At 47.3% G+C, this 17,249-nt stretch overlaps 1 protein-coding gene across 5 annotated transcripts in view; it reads right to left on the minus strand.

The window, feature by feature from the left end:
* Positions 1–17,249, minus strand: part of Anks1a (ankyrin repeat and sterile alpha motif domain containing 1A) — a 164,292-nt gene that overhangs the window by 20,583 nt on the left and 126,460 nt on the right. For all 5 annotated transcript variants that reach the window (XM_042683852.1, XM_042683850.1, XM_042683853.1 and 2 more), the window contains 2 exons: positions 5,535–5,601; positions 558–664 (listed from right to left, as the gene is read on the minus strand). In XM_042683852.1, coding sequence (XP_042539786.1) covers positions 558–664; positions 5,535–5,601 — 174 coding nt within the window. The remainder of the gene's footprint in view (positions 1–557; positions 665–5,534; positions 5,602–17,249) is intronic.

Here is a 17,249-nt window from a genome sequence, read left to right on the forward strand (position 1 = left end):
CTACTCCACAGGGAGCCAGAGAGACCCCCTTGTATTCTCAAAGAGTGTGGAATGACACCTCAGCAAAGCAACAGCCTCTCTCAAGGCACCTCAGAGACCAGGAGAACATGAAACCATGCAGTGCTGGCCTCCATCTAGGGAATGGGCCAGAAGGAGCCATTGCTTCAGTGATAATTCACTGATAGCAAATTTGGGGAATTCTTGATCTTTAGCTGAGACAGGACATGGAATCACCAGGGGGAATCTGGTTGTTTAATCACCGAAGCTCCTGGTACAGCATGTGGACTGAGGTCTGAGAGGTGAAGGGTGAAGGGTCTGAGTCTGGGATGCTCCTGAGGCTCTTCTCATGGATGTCAGGACAGAAGTAGAAGGGATCAATGTCTGGAAAGCAGGCACATGGATTCAGCTGATTTCCTGGTGTCCACATCACCTCTGTTAGCTCTTCCCTGGGACACAGTGCTATATACAGTTTAAAACTACAGCAGGGCTGGTGAGACTGGGAGGCACCAAGGAGTACCAGTACCAGCATGGCTGCAAAGTGGCCTGTAGGCACTTACCAGAAAGCGGACATCGTCAAAGCCATTCAGAAGCAGCTTGCTCTCATATTGCTGTAGCCCGATCGACTCCAGCCACTCCCCGACGCTCTGCTCCAGCGTCCGAGAACCTGACGAGAGAGGAATCGGCAGACGCTTGAAAAGGGAAAACCCATTAAGGCGGTAGCAGCGGCACTCAGAGGAAGACAGATGGCACTGCCACATCATCGTCATTACCATAAAGCAGCCAAACTAAGTACAAGAGACCAGAGAGCAGCAGACACACAGCTTGTCTTCTGTGTGCAGACCAGGGACAGGACTGCCCGGCACCACACACAACTACCCCACCTTGGGTGGCTGCTGCCCACTCACACCCCTGGGGTCAAAGCTGCTCCTGGGCCACTGTGGCACATGCACGATCTTGCCCCCAGGTCAGGGGAAGCCAACCCCCAACAGTCTCCAGGGCAACTCCTCATCAGTGTTCACACTGAGGCGTGGCACAAAGTCTGTCCCCAAAGGCACAAGAGGGAGCCGGGGGAACTCCTAAGGGCCTGCAAGCCTGGCGGCTCCTCTCATCCATGCAACTTCTGGAGCCCCTTGGGGGGCAAGTTCTGTGACCTTGCAGCAGAAACTGGTCAGGAGAGAGCACACATCTTCATGCAGCTGAGGGGCACAGGCACACAGCGAGGGCTCCAGGAAGGAAGCAGCGGCTGCTGTTCACAAGGACCCAGCACATGCAACACAAGCAGCACAGAACACGGCAGGGGGAGAAAAGAGACTTTTACTTGTTTTCCCCCAGCAGTCTCGGAATAAGCAAACCATGGCCCCGGCTCTGTGTACTCAGAGGCTCAAGGCAGCCAGGGGCCAAGTGGGGCACAAGGGCCAGGGTGCAGGACCAGGCTCAGGTGTGGCTCTGCTGGAACAGTAGCATGGTGTTCCACCCGACTGTGTGGCCAGAAGACTAGGGCCCATCCACGGCTAGACTGGTGGCCAGTGAGTGGAGCATCTCTGGGGCCAGGGCGCTGGTTGAAGAGCTGCCTTCCTGGGTTGGGCTGGCTTCCAGGGGCTGTGCGTTCATTTTCTTCCTCTGATAGTGGCTGTTCCTGTGACTTGCCTGCCTTGCTCCAGTAGAAAGCAGGCAGGCAGAATTCAGTTCTTGACTAAAGAAGACAAAACCCAACCAGATAAAAGAGAGAAAAGGAAGCGGTTCTCTGTTAGTCGAGCTGCGGCAGCTGAAGTCTCTTCACGTTCTGGGGTGCTCTTTCTTTGGCTGAGTGATAAAGATGCAGCTGTCTTCCCGGGTCTCGGATCTTGTCAGTCTCCTCTCTGGATGACATTTATTTGCAATGCTCTTTGGTCAGGACAGGGATTGTGGTGATGCAGGGGAACAAAGTTCAGCCCTTCCCTGGATGTTCTGAGCCAAATGCCTTTACCCCCACCTACTTCTCTGGTTCTTGTGGCAAGAACAGGTACAAGGAGGAAAAGGGAAAAGGGCAGGAAAAAAGAAGATGCAAGGCAGGAAAAATAACCACAAAAACATCACCTCCAAGGAACTCTTGACACGATGAAAGTCATTCTGCCATTCTCCGGCACTCTGCCCTTCAGGGCAGGACAATGCAAGTTGCTTGGTTATCTTAAGAAACCCTCTGCCTCCCCTCCTATGTCTTCTGCTGAATAGATAGTAGTCAGGAAGCCAGTGCCCTCTAGATGCAGCTGCAGCAGTCTAGGGGCTCATGGAGTGCCCCTGTCCTTGAACGGGGAAGACTGCTCCAGGAACCTAGGCGGCAGGCTCTTGAATGTCCATGAAGTCCCGTGGTCCCGGCTGCTGATTCATTCCTGCTTTAATCCCCCAGTCCGGCAGCTGTGGTCCTGCCTGCTGCTGGTGAATGTGTGCTCACAGAGCTGCAGCACAAATGCTTTGTCTAAAGGCTCCTGGGCTCCACGCTGCCTGCTGCCAGCTCCACAGTCCTTGCTCTTTCTCATGTCTGGCCCTCCCCTCCCCTCCCTCCCTTCTCTCCCTCCCCCACTTCTATACTCAGGAAAATACATCAGGGATCGGACATCGGAGCAGAAGCTGCCGCTGCCTCTGCCGCTGCCGCTACTGCTGAGGGAGGAGAAAAGCAGACCAGCATCAGAGCAGGGTGACAGGTTCCCGGTGTGTGATGTTGATGATACAAATGCAAACCTGAGGGGAGATGATGAAACTCCTGAGCTGGAGGGGCTAGGAACTCCCTACCCAGAGAATAGAGAGGGATGGTTCCTGTTGTTCTGGCCAACAATTTCTAGGACAGCCAAGAGAGGGGACAGAGGAATGACACTGTCTAAGGGTATAGCCCAGAAACAAAGAACCTTTCCACCTGCCACTTTAAGGAAACAAAACAAAGCAGTTGCTCCTGACATTCCTCAGGTGAGTGTACCAGACAACTGGTAAGGAAGGGATGGCAAACCTCTCCAGAGCCCATAGGAGAAGCACCATGCCCAGACAAGAACACATACACTATGGAAGTGACAGCAAGGGACAGGAACAGCCAGGCCCCGAGGAGACCAGGACCAAATCCAGGAATGCTAGGGAGGGACAAAAAAGTTCACACATAGACAAGGACCATGTGTCACCCTGTAGTATCCTGTGAGACACCTGTGTCCCAACAGGCTGCAGACAGGCATTGGCAAAAAATAGGCTTTGTGTCCAGGGCAATCAGAACTCAGAAGGATCTTATATTTATCAGTAAAACCAGGATGACTTTAGCAAAAGCAAGTGCAAGAGAAGCAGTTCCCTTCTGCCTGACAGAGCAGGCCTCCTGGGAAGGAAGCCAGAATGGTCTGTAGGGGAGGGAATGCTTTATGGCTCCTGGACTCCTGAGAAGGTGGCAGAGGGTTGAGTGAGTTGTAAACATGTCTGTTGGGGATTCAAGGAACTAACTCCATCCAGTGCTGGCAGCCAGGGGTTCTCAAACAGGAGCAGGGCTCTGGTCCTTTAAGGAAGGACCCTCTGCTAAGCTGGACATGCTGAGCAGCCTCACACTTGGCTCAGGAGGCCTGTGGCATGACCCACACCTCTTCTAGCTGCCAGCGTTGGAGTGCAGGCCTCTTTTCCCCATCTGTAAACCCAAGGACAACTGAACTCCAATGCCAACCACTCCAAGTTAACGGTCAATGCTTTGGTTTGAGCTAAAAGATGGTTCTCTATGAGGACTTGGGCACAGCTCCTCATGGCTCAATCAGAGCCCAAGCATGAGCAAACCTCTCTATGATCCTTGGCCCAGCAGTGTAGATACTGTATGCTGGGGTTTTCTCCTGCAGCAAGGCAAGAGACTCCCATCTGGGTGGTCACCAGCATGTGCCTGCTTTAGATTTCCCTAAGCAGGGTGTATGGGAGGGTAGCTCAGAAAAATAAGCAGTAAGTTAGCCGCCAGTGGCTCATGCCTGTAATCCTAGCCACTCAGAAGGCTGAGATCTGAGGATCACAGTTCATAGCTGCCCATGCAGAAATGAGAGTCCATCTTCAATTAACCAGTAAAGTGCCAGACTGGAGATGTAGCTCCATAGAGCACCAGCCATGAGCAAGAAAGCCCAGTCCTGAGTTCAAGCCCCAGTACTAGTACAAAAGAAAAAAAAGGAGGAACTTAGGAAGGAAGGAAGGAAGGACGGACGGAAGGAAGGAAAACATTCAGACAAACTGTGGTGAGGTCCAGAACCAACACCACTCAAACTCCCATGGGTGCGACTAGACTGTAAGGGAGAGCTCAGTGCTGGCCAGCTCAGGAGAAGGCTCTTCCATAGGTGCTGTCACAACTCCTGGCCAGTCACATCCAAGGATGTGGTGTTCTGAGTCAGACACCACAAGTAATTTCAGTTCCTGCTCCCTGGACACAGAGGGGACAGGAAAGCAGACGGTGGCCTCAACTGAACTGAATGTTCTTCATTCCAGCCCTGACTGTTCCCAAAATACAGCTTCAGTGCCTCAATTCTGAACAACTATTTCCATCAGAACACTTGCCCTTTGGAAAAGTCTGCACAGGACAGTAGAGTGTGAGATCATTCGGTAGAGTGCAAGAATCTGCCTGGAAAAGGTTCCACAGGCTCCTAGCCAGAAGAGCTATGTGGATGACGGCATAGTCCACATGTGTCAGGCTAGTGAGTGGACAAGCATGGCCAAACTCAGCACAGCCCCTCTGCTAGAACCTAGGAAGTAAGTTGGCTAAAGGGAGGGCTCTCAAGACTGAAGAGGAGAGCAGTGATGATGAGACAAGCCAGGAGAATAGACACTCCTATTTTCCAGGTGTGACAGTTGCCCTGGCAGGCACTTTAAAGACAGATTCCTGACAAACACACCATGACCCCATCACCATGGGAGCTCAGCCCAGTTGCCTCCCTGGTCCCATTTCACACAGGGATGGAGACAAACCCCATCCCAAGGGCACAGACATGAAAAGAGTGGCCATTAGCAGTGACACGTGGTAAAGGTGGCAGATGACTGAGAAAACTGTAAAACAGGAACAGACACAGGAGGAAACAGAAAAGTCAACTCACTAGCTGACACACGAAGACAGTTTGAAACCCTGGTCCAGCCCCACATTCTGCCACAGCCACAGATGAGGCAGATGAAAACCATGTGATCATGACAAGCTGGCTCCAGAGCCATCTCAGGAGCTGAGGATACCAGCACTAAGGCGCCCTGAGCAGTTTGAACCAATCTGACAAAGCCCATACCTTAAAAAATAGGGAGTATGTGACAATTCATCATTAAACCATTTTCCTTTTGAGAGGCAGTCTCAGATTCACCTTACACTCTTTCCTCTCCAATATGCAGAAGGAGTTGAGTCAACAATATCAGCCTGGTGGCTGTCCACACATGGGAGACACTTAACTGTATGAGCATGTTGCTGTCTACAGCTGCCCCCGCTCCCCCCTCCAACACTTGTCTTGTGTCAGAAAGAAAACCTGATCTCGAAAGAGCCAGAGGCCCTGGTCCATAAGGGAAATGGCTGGTTGGTACAGTACCTGAGATCTTCTGCTGTTCCTGAGAAAAGTCAATCCCTTCTCCGATGGAACTCATGATCTTCTCAATCTGAAGTGGAAGGAAGAGGAACAAAGAGGACAGGCAGTCAGGCCTGGGGTCAGCACTGCCAGCTTATCACCACTGTCACCCAGGCCTGGACACTTCAAGATCTAGCACCAACATGCGCACAATCAGAACTTTCATCTATAGCACTTTCTCCTGCCTCACCCACAGGTGTGAAGAAGTGCTCTGAAGAAGCACTTGGTGACAACTTGGGCTCAGTTGGTAAAAATGCCAAAGAGCATTTTTCTGGGCATAGGTGTATCATTCCCAGCCCTAGAAGAGTGTGGGTAGAGGGGGCAACCTTAGGCCAGCCCTGCACATTTCACTGCTCAAGCTAGAATTTAAATTCCCTGAGAGAAGAGTGTGCCAGCTTTGTTCCACACCACATCCAAGTGCCTACAGTTGTGCCTGGCAAACTGCAAACACTCTACAGAAAACTGACACTGTGTGATTGCCATCTCAGGGGTACGGAGAATGTCTAAGGCACCTGCACACAGGAACCTCCTTTTTTTTTTTTTGTCGGTTGTGGGGCCTGAACTCTGGCCCTGGGCGTCATCCCTCAGCTCTTCAGCTCAAGGCTAGCGCTCTACCACTTGAACCACAGCACTACTTCTACCTTTTTTTTTTTTGCTTATGTGGTGCTGAGGAATCAAACCCAGGGCCTCATGCATGCAAGGCAAGCGCTCTACCACTGAGCCACCTTCCCAGCCCCGGAATCTCCCTTTTTGCTGCATGGAGGCCAGCAGTCATGGATAGAACTCTGCTCTGAGAGAAGGGACACAGATACTCCCCTACCCTGGACCACAGCAGAGGCAGCAGACCCCAAAGGATCCATATGTCCTCAGCACCACCCCTGGTTCAGGCCACCTGTCCCAGCCATCTGGCTTTGGTCACTCTGGGCCAGGTCTGAGCCCTATACCCCGGAAAACCTGACCAAGGACAAGTCCAGACAGTGAGAAGGAACAGCCTTCTCCTTCTCCCTTCCCCTTCCTACTTGGGTTGCAGTGATAATGAGCTCATTCACTGTTTTTTCCAAAGAAATTAAAAAGAGGACTTTTTGTACCGGGACTTGGATGCTTTTTCCTCTAAGTGCAAATAAGGAGCCTGAGTCTGACAATCAGAAAAACAACTCTCCAGCTGGCCTCCAGCTGGCAGACAAAGAGGACCAGCTGACACCTAGCAGAAGAGCATGAGGCAAGCATCACCTCTCTCCTGAAGCCAAGAGCTCTGCAGGTATTTTCCTTCAGCCACAGAAATGACCCAGCCTCAGACTGCCTGTTAACACAGACTGAAATCTCCCCGAGTTCAGCAAAAGCACAGGGAAGCACAACAGGTATGTCTCCTGGAGGAAATGGGAGGTACCTCTACTTGAGGCCCCAGCAGTTCAGAGACTGCCCCAGTATAGGCTTGCATTGTCCCTGGGGAAAGGGCCAGCCTTAGGCAGCCCTTACTTTAGCCCTGCCATTTCAGATGCAACAACTCAGCATCCTCCAAAGCCTCCAGTCTAATTAAAAAAAAAAAAAATTATGGCAGGCCATTGGTGGCTCACGCCTGTAATCCTAGATAATCAGGAGGCTGAGATCTGAGGATTGCAGTTCAAAACCAGCCTGGGCAGGAAAGTCTATGAGACTTATCTCCAATTAACCACCAGAAAACCAGAAGTGGAAATGTGGCTCAAAGTGGTACAGTGCTAGCCTTAGATGAAAGAGCTCAGGGACAATGCACAGGCCCTCAGCTCAAGCCCTAAGACTGGCACAAAAAAAAGTTAGGAAGGAAGGAAGGATGGAAGGAAGGAACTATTAATAGTTGCTATTCAAAATTCAAAAGATACTGGTATCTAGTAAGCAAAATTCAAAAGATACAAAATTCAAAAGGCTGTTCAGAGTACAGTGTCCCTCCTGGCTTCACAGTTGCCTAGTTTTCTCTGGAGGTAAGTGATGGAATCAGTTTCTCATGGATCCTTTTAGATTGCTTCTACTCAAATCCAGGTAAACATGAGAACATATTCCATGCCCTCCACCCCTATGAGAGACATTCTACATGTGTACTTCAGTGTCACACTTCTGCTGTTGAATAACAGATCTTTTTTTCACAGTTCACAATGGATGAGCCACAAGACTGGTGTATGGTAAAGTATTTAACCAGTCCTCTGGATATGTGGTTCCTTTCCAGTCTTTTCTCATTCTAAACAGCACTATAATGAATACTATTTTATACGTGGCTTTGTATGCATGTGTAGGTAGGCCTACAGAGTAACTCCTGTGTATTTTCTGAGGTTCCCTGGGGCACAGCAGCGCTGCAGGAGTCAGCAGGATCTCATCTCCTACCCCATGCCAATTTTGGTAAAGGTCTTCCAGAATTGGAGTGCTTACTAGTTCATCTCGTTGGGTTACCTCATTTGCAGAAAGCTCCTATTCAGAACCTTTGTTTTCTTACAGATTTAAATTGTGCTCTGTAACATCAACAGTATGGTATCTGTCTTCCTGGAGCGCTTTCTCTTCCACTACTCAAAGATAGCTCTTCTCTTCTAGGCCAAGCTATTCCATGAGTTTCACAGTCTATCCTGGCACTAGTGATACACCAGAGCTAGTTCTCAGAGCCTAGGCTACCTGATGAAGTTAGAAAGTCTCAAAGTGGCAAAGAGCAGTTTCTCAATGACCTGCCTATTTGCCTCCTTCCTTTCTTGTGACATCTGTAAGCAAAAAGTAGGTTGTTCCAGGCATGGAGACTTCTGACGTGGGGAGAAGGGCACTTATTCATGGAATAGCTCCATCAATTGGATCCCTCTCCTAGCCAAAGTGGGTGTGTAGATGTGTTAGAATCACTACTGCAAGCACCTTGAGGGTTAGAGTTGTGTTTCCTTACCATTTCACCCTTTGAGCCTGGTACCCAGTAAACAAGTAGTCTATTGATTAAATGAATGAACTGTAGTTCTGATTTATCTAGGCTCAGCAATTAAAAAAAAATTTTTTTTTCCAAGGCCAAAAGGATACCAAGGGTGAGCTAGGTACTGGTGGCTCATATCCTCAAGAGGCTGAGATATGAGGATCAAGGTTTGAAGCCAGCCCAGGCAGGAAAGTCCATGAGATTCTTATTTCCAATTAACCACCATAAAGCCAAAAATGGAGCTGTGGCTCAAATAGTAGAGCACTAGCCTTGAGTACAAAAGCTCAGGGACACCATCCAGATCCGGAGCTCAAGCCTCCAAACTGGCTAATACTAAGGAATAGTAAGGGTAGAAAGAGAGCTCAAATAGAGGGGTGACTCCAAAGTATTCTTTGAAATAATGTCAAGTCTTTTATATTATGTATTTTATAATTACCATCACTTAATATCCCACCCCCAGCAGCCTCTAATTCTCCTCCCCTGGCTGCACAGTTCCTGATATTTTGCCAGAGTACTGTCTGATATGAGTGAGTAGAGCAGAACACCCTGCTGCTTCTCTGCTCAGCTCTTTCCTGGTTGTCACCAAATGTCTCTACAAAGGCAAACACATCCTGGTTTCCTTGACCTACCCCTTCAGTGGCTGTGTAGACTCTAGACTGCAGAGATTCTGGGAAATGCTAGTGCTGTCAGGTGTTTTACCCAACCATGGACAATGTGTTTTATAGTTCTCTGGACTGTCATAGCCAAGTCAAGCTGAGAAGACTCTAGTTTACAGTGGAACTGAGAACACTGGATAGATAGTTTATTGACAGCCTGTAATCCAGAACCCTTTCTTTACAATCAGAACCTGCTGAAATGGAAGCTCACAGACTGAAGGGGCTGCACACCCAGGTTTGAAAACCCAGGGGATCTGAAACTCACCTTTTCCTCATCATCTCACAGCCCAACCAACAGAGAAAGAGACCATGACTTCTTTAGCCTACCAAAGAAGAGTGAGCATTGAGAGACAGCATGCAGACCACTCTGATCCACATACTTCATGTATTTTAACCACTCAAGTTGAGCTGAGAAATAATCTGATTAGGCTACCTTCTCAGCAACATCTGCCTCCTAGGGAAAGAAGAGGCAGGTGGAATGTAATGGAAGGGAAGAGCTTACTGTTCTCTGCTTTTTCTGTTGTTTGGATGACATTTTTGAGAAATGGCAATGCTTTAATACTGCACTTCTCTTGAACTATGATAGAAAATGTGCATTCATGTTGGTTAAGATAAGGCCTAAAAAGTTATCACTATAATGGTTCTTGGAAATGTTCTATTTTCAGGAAGTATGCAGGATGATTCTGTTTAGACTTCCTCTTCCATCAGGACTGTATAAAACGTATTATCCATATGGCTAGGGGAAAAAAGCAAAACAAACACTGGCAATACTGCTGCTCAAGCCATCTGACACCTGCCACAGAGCCATGGGATCCCAGAAGGCAAAGGGAGGTGGGCTTGTCTATGGACAGGCCTCCTTCCCTGCTACCCTCCCCTCTTGCCTTGGCTGTGGGGCCACTCAGATGGTGATAGGCTTTTCAAATGACACTAAGAATGAGTCGGTTAGGAAAGAAAACTTTCCTAAGTTTCCATGAGTCTTCTGTGCTACCAGGAGCACCATGGAAATACGCCTTCTAGAAGATGAGACAAATTACAAGCAATGGCTATGCCCATGGGTACCAGTCTTGTTGTTGCCTACAATCAGGGACTCATAGAAAAGGAAAAGAGAAAGAGAAAGGAAAGAAATTGCTTTCCTCCCACATTCTTTTTTTATTTTTTGGTCAGTTGTGGGGCTTGAACTCTGGGCATGGGGCTATCCCTGAGCTCTTGAGCTCAAAGCGAGCACTCTACCACTTGAGCCACAGGGCCACTTCCAGTTTTTTGGTGGTTTGCTGGAGATAAGAGTCTCACGGACTTTCTTGCCTGGGCTGGCTTTGAACTGCGATCCTCAGATCTCAGCCCCTTGAGTAGCTGGGATTACAGGCGTGAGTCACCGGCATCCAGCTGCCTCCCACATTCCTTTACACAAGTATCAAAGGTGATGTTTCTGTAATTCACCAATATCTGAGTTGGCTCCTTTTTTGCAGCCCAGGAGCTGCTGGCACCCTAGGACTTGGTGGCTAGATGGAAAACACACATCTGTTCCTCTGGGCCCATCCCCAGAGCCGGAGACACCTCCATCTTCTCTTCCACCCCAATCCTTAGGACCTCATTGGCAGACTCTCTGCTTTGCCTTGTGGCTTCTGCTTCACTGTTTTAATGGTGTGATCCAGGATACTGAGGAACTCTTGAGTGCAAGACCCACTTCTCACAGTGCTTCTCTGACTTATACTGAGCTGGCATTTAGAGGTGTTCCATTAACAAACAGTGAGAGCTCTTTTGGGTTAAATATTCTCACCAGGCTGGTCACTACTATACTAGTAGAGAAACAGGGGAAAGGCAGCCAACACTTTTACCTCAGAACCAGTCTGGATTCTCTAGCCCTCCCTTCCTTCCTCATTGTGACACCCCCCAATTCCCAGTGACCCTGGGCAATCCTGCCTAGTCTCAGTTTACTGCCCAGAGGTGCATCAACTCCCTCCCCACTCCCCCCCACCCTCCTAGTGGCAGACTTCCAATCTCTCTTGGGTGGCATTGCTCACAGGTTTGCTAAGTGCATAGGCAGCCAGGCCTCTAGGGGACTCAGCCCCCTGCTAAGGGGCACTAAGTGGCAAGTCTTCCCTTCTGGCCTTGCTTGGACAGCGTGTACAGGGCTGAGGAACTGAGCCTTGACTGTCTTAGCCTCCCAGATGCTCATTCACCCGTCACTGACTGTGGATACTGGGCTGTGTGGGGACCCTAAGGATGCTGACGATTGCACTCCCAGCACAGAAGCCACATAAGAATTCATCACCATCTCTGTCTCCTGCTGCCTCCCAGCAGCAGACAGGAGGCTCTCAACCTAGAGTGGGCTTTGATTCCCTATCTGAAGAAGGGTCACTTACCAGGGGCTGGGTAAGTTTTTTTTCTTTCCCTCTCAGACTGAATGCACAGGGCCTCAGCAAAGACAAAGATGGATTGGAGTAAATTATTTGTCCCGATTTCTAACCTTGTGGACTGCTTTTAGAAGGAGGAGGCAGGGCAGGGTGGGGTAAAGGGGATTTGCAGGAGGAGATGAATAAATATCTGCCAGTGGGCTCAGGGTCGTCCTTCCTAGACAGGCCGGACTGCCATTCCACTCACCATGAGTGACCTCTGCACAAGCAGGCTGCTATTCTCAGAACAGGAGGGCACTCAGATGGTTACCATATTTATTGTTCTATTTCCCCACTCCAATCCCTTTTCTTCTAAGTCTTGCTTTTCAACTAGGCTAGGGGATGACAAAGCGGTTTTGTTTCAAAAGTGCTTTGTCTTTCCTGGACAAAAACCTGCCCTCAGTGCTTGCCCTAGGCTAGACCGACTGAGAGGGACAGGACAGAAGCATTCAGTTTCCTAACCTTAATCTGGTTCCCCTGCACTCTTAGTTCACCAAGCTTTTTTATCTTCATACACCTGGGGGGTTGCTGATACTGGCTCAGAGTAGCTCCAACAGCCACTAGCTGGCCCTTTCCCCACCCAAGGCTGAGTTCCTGTCATAGGACAAGAACACAACAGAAAGGAAACACATGGCCTTCTCATATCAGAACACACTACTCTAAAAGCAACCTTTAGCTCCAAGCCCCAAGAAACAGCTCAAAGAAGAGAAAAGCTGAGAGGCCTAGATTTCAATTATCTTTATTATTGCTTGCCATATAACTGTGTCATGTGCCAGCTACTGGCTTTAATAAGTGGGACAAGAATTGAAATGATTAATGAGGACTATGTATTTGGGTGCTGTTACAATTTACTCAATCTCCTTTCCTCCCAGGAGCAGGTTGTTTTTTTTGACATGGGTAGGAGGGGCAAGAAAAAGCACATGGACCTAAGCAAGGTACAACTAACCCAATCAGCTGGGTGAACTGCCTCTTGGTACTTCCTGAATTCCCCTCCGATCTCCAAGCAACTTTTCCTGGGTTCAGTTCTTTTTCAGGTGAAATTTTATGACAAAGTGCTGCACTTGGTCTATCTAGCTATGGACAAAACTGGCTAGAGAAACCACCCTATGTGTCCATGCAGATAATTGCCATGCAATGCAGCCTGGGCAAGCGGCCAATGTCCATCAACGCCCAAATACCACAGGGCAGCACCCAGTTATATATCCTTAAGATGTGAAAAAAATATGCCCCAATACAAATACACTCTTAATTCTCTCCGAACTTGTGAAAAACGAAGAAGTTAGGTATATGAAGTTGACTGAGTCCCCAAAGTTCATTTTAAGGAACTAAATTCCTCTACATTGGTTCTATTTATATAAGGTTCTAGGACAGATAAAAGTAATTGACAGTGGGCTGGGAAGGTGGCTCAGTGGTAGAGTGCTTGCCATGCATGCCTGAGGCCCTGGGTTCGATTCCCCAGCACCACATAAGCAAAAAGAAAAAAGCTGGAAGTGGCGCTGTAGCTCAAGTGGTAAAGCGCTAGCCTTGAGCTGAAGAGCTGAGGGACAGTGCCCAGGCCCAGAGTTCAGGTCCCACAACCAGACACTCCCCCCCCCCCCCAAAAAAAAATGAATTGACAGTGGGAGGCTGGGAAGGTGGTTCAGTGGTAGAGTGCTTGCCTTACATGCAAGCGACCCTGGGTTCGATTCCTCAGTACCACATAAGCAGAAAAAGCTGGAAGTAGAGCTGTGGCTCAAGTGGTAGGGCGCCAGTCTTGAGCTGAAGAGCTGAGGGACAGTTCCCAGGCTCAGAGATCAGGCCCCACAACCACCCAAAAAAAAAAAAAAGTAAAAGTGGGGAAAAAAAAATCAGAAGAATGTATGTTGGGGTTAGGAGCTAGGTAAGAGCTGACTAGAAGGACAGAGGGAATTTTTCTGGGGTAAGAATAATGTTTTGCATCTTGAGTTTAGATTTATTTGTCAAAACTTATGGAATAACAGCTATGATTTATGCATTCACTTTGTAAAAATTTTTGTGCCTCTTATACCCCTCAAGCTGTAAATAGCTACTGAACTCTAGTTAACTACACACACTTTCTGCAACTTACCTTGAAATGCAACATAGCATGGATTGCTAAATTTCTGAATGTTGGGTACCTGAATGGATGACATAAAACAAATATAGCAAGATGCCAACTATAGACTTGAGGCCACACATTTTGGCTATATAGACATTCACTATTCAAGCCTTTCAGGTAACTGTAGTTCAAAGTTTCTCAGAATAAATTATTGGAGAAAAACAATCTCTTTCTGGGTCAAATCTTTTGGAAAATAACAAATTATAAGATCAACACTAGTTAAAGTTTCATCTGTAAAGGACTTCTATTCAACATGCTAATGAGCAAAGATGCCTGACAGGCAAAGGAAACAGAAAGGAATGTGGGAAGGCTGACCTCCCATCTTCCTGCTAACCAAGTGTTGTGGTTAAGAGCTCTCCCACAGTTTCTGTGATGTGGCATGGTGTTCTCTGTTCTGGAACCACACTAACCCCTAGTATTGGCAGTCCGAAAACTCAATTACCAGTATCCCCAAGGAAAAGCAAACCCTGGGAAACTGGTTCATATGAATCAGGCTCCAAAGAAATTGATCCTCACACTGGTGAGTTATTTCAGCATGATAAGCAGTGGATTAGAGTACTTAGCTAGTAGAACATACTTGTATCCTTATACCCTGGAATCAGTAAAGTCAAATATACTCTCAGAGTATTGAAGGAATAAGAGAATGGAGTACAAATATGTTGAAAGCTTATCTGATCATCCCTCTCCTCCTTGGGAGGTCACTTATCTTGAAAATTAGAGGATTATGGTTTGAATTCAGACCAAGCAGAAAAATCTACAAGACTCCATCTCCAATTAACCAGCAAAAAGTGAGGCTGGAGATATGGCTCAAGTGGTACAGTGCAAACTGAACAAGCAAGCCCAAGAGAGCTAGAGACCCTGAGTCCAAACCTTAGTATTGGCAAAAATAAGGAAAGAATAAAGAATACGAGACAGCACCCAGGCCCTGAGTTCAAGTCCCATGACTGACCAAAAAAAAAACAACAAAAAACCCAAGAAAGGCAGCATATAGCAGTGGGATGAATAAGCAGTTTAGAATAAAATCCTAGTTCAAATTCTGGTTCTGCCCCTTCATTAGTTATGCAAGCTTAGACAAATCATTTAACTTTGCTGACTTTTACCTTCTTTACCATAAAGCGTGAAAAAATTTCTCACTCACAGGCTTGTTGTTAGGAGCAAATTCTCTTCTTTCCCCACTTGTTTTGCCCCCCTCCTTTTTGAGATAGGGATTTATTATGCAGCCCACTATGGTTTTGAACTCATATTCTTCCTGTCACAGCCGCCCAAGTGGTAGGATTACAGGCTGGTACCACCACTGATGACAAAGTTTTTCTTCTTTAAGCCTCCATTTCCTCAAAAGGATGATGCTGATAGTCCAGGACACTGGCAATGTCTGAAATTATGGATGAGGTGTCCAAAGACAAAAACAGTCTTTGGTTTTCAGACAGAGCTCTAACAAGGAGTTAATTTATTAAGACACAAGCCTGAGCAAGCTGGGTGCAGCCTTAGAGCCTTGGGTCCTGCTATATAATTCATTCATTCCCTGATGACATCATCCTGGGAGACAAGGCTCTCTCTGCTGTAGCACAGATGGTAAGCCCTGTTCCTCCTCCTCCAAAGGCAGGGCTTGTGTACTCTGAGGCCAGAAGGTTCTTTTCCTTCCTTCCTTCCTTCCCTCCCTCCCTTCTTTCTTTCTTTCTTTCTTTCTTTCCTTCCTTCCTTCTTTTCTTTCCTTTCTTTCTTCTTTCTTTTCGCTGGTTTTTGGACTTGAACTTAAGAGCCTCATGTCCTTACTTAGTTAGCTCTTTTGCTCATGGCTGGTACTCTTACCACTTGAACTATACTGCTACTCTAGCTTTTTGCTGCTGGCTAATTGGAGGTAAGAGTCTCATTGACTTCCCTGCACAGGCTGGCTTTGAACTCTGCCTCCTGAGTAGCTAGGATTATAGGCGCGAGCTGCTTGTGCCCTGCTGCTGGGAGGTATCTTAGTCCTGACTCTCTCCAGGCCAGAGCAGGAGATACTAAGGAGCCTCCAAAACCAAATCTTTAGAAAACAAGGTCATTATCATTTATTTTTCTTACACTATAAGACATCACCTGACTGGATACCAGTCTTCCTTAGTCTGGGAAACATCTGTAGTATTTGTAACTCCACAGATGCCAGGTGAATATTCCACCCCACTCTCTTCCTGTCTCACTCAGTGAACAGAGATTAGAAAGGATCTGCACTCGTGATTCACATTCATTCAATTCCAAAATAAACAGAATTCTACCTTAAAAACAAATGCATCAAAACCCAGGACCTTTGTGATTTTTTTTTTTTTTTTTTAAAGACAAGCCAGAGGGAAAGGGCTTCCTCCTGGCAGAAACTGTTTACAATGTGCTATGTGAACAATAGCTTGCTTCCTGGACACTCAGTTGGAGGCAGCTTCTCCACTCAGGACAAAACGTTCATGTGAGGGAGGTGTGGTCTTCCTCTCCTCCAGGGCATGGAGCTGAGAACTCAAGGCAATACCAGAATTCCACTCAGGCCTACACCTTCTTAGCAGAGTGGGGCTGTAAGCCCAGGTGTTCATGTGAGAGAGGGCAGGGTGCTGCAGCTTCTGCAGCCAGAGAAGCTATGGATGAGGTACCTGTGTTCCCATAGTCTTTGCTTGGTCATCATAACAAGAATGACAATACTACTCAGCAGGTCTGTTAGTGACCTCCACTCAAGTGGCCTGCCAATCATCTATCTGAACATCATCTCTTCCCTCAGTGGATGGTAACAACCGGTGCCTCATTCATAGCTGGCAGGCTTCTCTAGTTCACCACAGTCTTCTGCTTCTACTCATCAAGGGATGCATGTTACCAAGAGTCAAATGGGATCACTCCCCAAACTGTTTATGATGATCCTATTGGCTGATGAAAACTGAACATTCAGGCTCAGAGGTAGAACATTTGCCTAGCATGTGCAAACACCTAGGTTTGATCTCCAGCACCACCCCCCCCCCCCAAAAAAAAAAAAAAAAAAGGAAAAAGAAAAAAAGAAATTTAATCAAACATTGCAAAAACAATGAGGCAATTGGGAAAGCTGTTTTTATGACAACCAAGAAGAAACTTCAGAAACACAACAGTGGGACTTTTTTTAAAAATGTGTTCTTGAATTAAATACAGTCAGAGAACTAAGCTTAAGAGATTCTAAGAGAATTTTATGCTCAGATTGCTTCACATAACTGGCTAAATTGTGGCTTCACTTTTAAGAAAGTCAAACTAGAAATTTTTGTGAATGGTGCATTATGGATGTGGCTCATTAATAATAAAAGAAAAGCATAGAGAACTGAATTGGCAGATTCACATTGACAAAAAAAAGAGAAAGTCCCCAGGTCCTCATTAAAAGACGAGCATACACATCTCTGGTTTGGAGTAAATAAACATGTTTGTATTCCTCTTTTAAATGACTTTCTTCTTTAACATGGCTTTATGATTAATTGAACAACCACCATCCCAAGAGGTCCTATAAGAGGGGCTTCTATTGCAACAACGGTACATGTAAACAGCTCAAAAGGGGCTGGCTGTCTCCTAGAATCACTACCTCTGTGTCCTGTGCAGCAATTACTCAAAGCAGCTTCATTATCAGCGAAG

The sequence above is a fragment of the Dipodomys spectabilis genome, unplaced genomic scaffold (assembly GCF_019054845.1).
Source record: "Dipodomys spectabilis isolate Male_0828 unplaced genomic scaffold, ASM1905484v1 ptg000085l, whole genome shotgun sequence".
Lineage (NCBI taxonomy): Eukaryota > Metazoa > Chordata > Mammalia > Rodentia > Heteromyidae > Dipodomys > Dipodomys spectabilis.